This window comes from Arachis duranensis, chromosome 10 (genome assembly GCF_000817695.3).
Source record: "Arachis duranensis cultivar V14167 chromosome 10, aradu.V14167.gnm2.J7QH, whole genome shotgun sequence".
NCBI classification, from domain to species: Eukaryota; Viridiplantae; Streptophyta; class Magnoliopsida; order Fabales; family Fabaceae; genus Arachis; species Arachis duranensis.
This window is the reverse complement of record NC_029781.3, coordinates 7363468-7365889: the sequence shown is the minus strand read 5'-3', so window position 1 is coordinate 7365889 and position 2422 is coordinate 7363468. Positions and strand designations below refer to the sequence as shown.

General features: G+C 38.4%; 1 protein-coding gene across 1 annotated transcript; it reads right to left on the bottom strand.

The window, feature by feature from the left end:
* Positions 1-888: 888 nt before the first annotated feature.
* LOC107468856 (probable methyltransferase At1g27930) lies at positions 889-2096 on the bottom strand. Its single transcript, XM_016088229.3, has one exon. The coding sequence runs from the start codon at positions 1806-1808 to the stop codon at positions 936-938; it is 873 nt and encodes a 290-aa protein (XP_015943715.1). The 5' UTR covers positions 1809-2096; the 3' UTR covers positions 889-935.
* Positions 2097-2422: the final 326 nt, after the last annotated feature.

Genomic DNA, 2422 nt, shown 5'->3' with positions numbered 1-2422 from the left:
AAATATGATATTTTTATTTTAAAATTTCTAAAAATTATTTATAATTTCTCCAACCAACACACCTCTAAAGATTTGTATAGCAAAATGGGTAATATGGTAATTTGCAGGCAAGCAAAGATCTCTACATACGAATTCAATTTTATTTTTAAATTTAAAAAAATGAATTTAGTAGGATGAATTATACTTTATTATTTTCGAAAGTTAAAATTTTGGAGCGAATCCTATTTTTTATCTTTTTTTTTTAACACCACTACCAAGGGATGAATTCATAGTTTGAACAAATTAAGTATTTTATTTGTCCCCTGCAGATTTAGTTTTGACAAAAAAGTTTTCAGAGGATTTGTTTCACAAAATGCCCCTGATAGATTTGTTTTTAACAGATGGCCCCCATGCATGAAGCACCATAAGTCCATAACACCCATAAGTAGATAAATAAAAAAGTGATGAACCCATTCTTCAATTTCTTTTTTCTTTTCTTTTGAAGGTTAAATGTTTACTAGAATGAAATGATGAATAGTGAAACTGCTTTTATCTTAAATTTTTGTGATTTCCAATTTAAAAATTTTAAAACTAAATTAAATTAAAGCTCATCTAATGATTAGACTCTTTTAATTCCATCTTATCTGGGAAGAGTAGTATAGGAACACACTGTGAAATCCACTCTTTTAGTTCCATCTTATTTGGGAAGTGTAGCATAAGAACACCCAGTGAAATCAGTTCCTATCATTATTGTCCATGTTATCTAATTTTGCATTATACACACACTTTTTCTTTTCTTTCCACTCACTTTTCCACTAATTCAAACAGTAACAAATGGGTGAAAATCCATGAATCTTTTACATTGTATCTATCCAATTAAACTGTTGCTGTGTAGTTTCTGAAGCAAACATTGAAAGAAATTATAATAAAAAAAATTACAAATTTAATCTTACTTTTTAACAGAAACTTTGAGAAGTATGAGAGTCATTTGAAGGCGGTATCTGAAAATGCCAAAGCCTGCCAACACCTCTCACCAAATACTTCCTACAAAGAAACTCCTCAGCATAAACCTTCTCCACCCTCCGATCAACATCGTGAAGGAACACGTGCGTCACACCGGATCCTTTTCTCCCTCTCGCCATGACCGCCACAGAGTACACCGCCGCCATCCTCCCCGGCGCGTCCAGGAAGTATCCGCGAGGCGCGTCGATCATCACCAGATCCCACTCTGTCTCATACACCTGATCGGGGAGGTTGTGAAGAGCCAGCTCGCACTCAACGTTGTCACGTAAGTGGGCCCCCTCCGGGCCGCAGGCGGGCTCGGAGCGGTAAGACAAGAGCAGTTGGTCCGCGTCCCTTAGGCGCGTGCGATACCGGACAGTGTGGGCCCGCAGGGACGGGGCATCCTTGAGTACGGTTTGAACCCATTTAGGATCCTCTTCCAGGAAGAGAGTTGTTCCGCCCGGGTTCAGGGAGGCCCACATGAGGGAGTCGTGACCCAGACCGAAGACCAGGAAGTTGCATGGCCGGCCCATTGATTTGAGGACGTCGAAGCTGATCTTGATCTCTGCAAGAGATTGTTGCGGGACAATGCGTGACGTGGCGTAGTGGAGTATGGCCTTCAGCTGGATCGTCGTTGGGTTGTAGTCTTCCTGGACTCGGGCCTGGGCTTTGGGCATTTCACCGTAGATTGGTTCCGTCGGGCATATTAAGGAGGAGTCGGAGGTTAGGATCATTACGACTATGAAGACTGCAGCTCCGACCAGGCCCACTATGGCCAGGCCTAGGAACCACCTTCTCTCTGGTAGAGAATTCCTGTTATTTCTCATCCTTTCTAGATTTAATTTTGTTATTTTTTTATATATAAAAAGATATTCCTCTTTCTCCCTCTCAAGGTTACATATGTATTAAGATGTGAATAATGTAGAGTGGGAGCAAAGTGGTAAAGGCGTTTTTGTGTGAAACAAAGAAGGAAAGAGGTTAATTAGTGTGTAGGAAGGAAGAGGAAGAGGAAAAGGAAGTGGAGAAATAATTTGGTGAGGGAAGGTGGGGAGGGTGGTTTGATTTTGTCAAAACTCAAATGTTCAGATGGGATTGGAAAGGAGGGACTTGGCAACGCAAAAAGATATGTAAGATTGTAAGAGAGTATTTGGACATAAACAAAATAAAAAACTTCTATTAAAAAGATTTATGCCATAACAAAAATAATTATAAAAAATAAAAAAATTAATTAATTATTAAAACATAATATTAATTTGACAGTGAAAATAACAATCAACATTTAGATCATATTATGGTCTTAATTTATAAGCATTATGAAAGTGCACATGAGAAAGTTGTGATATTCTTATGGATTCATTTTGAATATATGGATATCTACTTAATATACTAAAACTGGGTTTTCCTCCGGCTACTAAAAGTGACGTGTCGATCTCTCATGCCT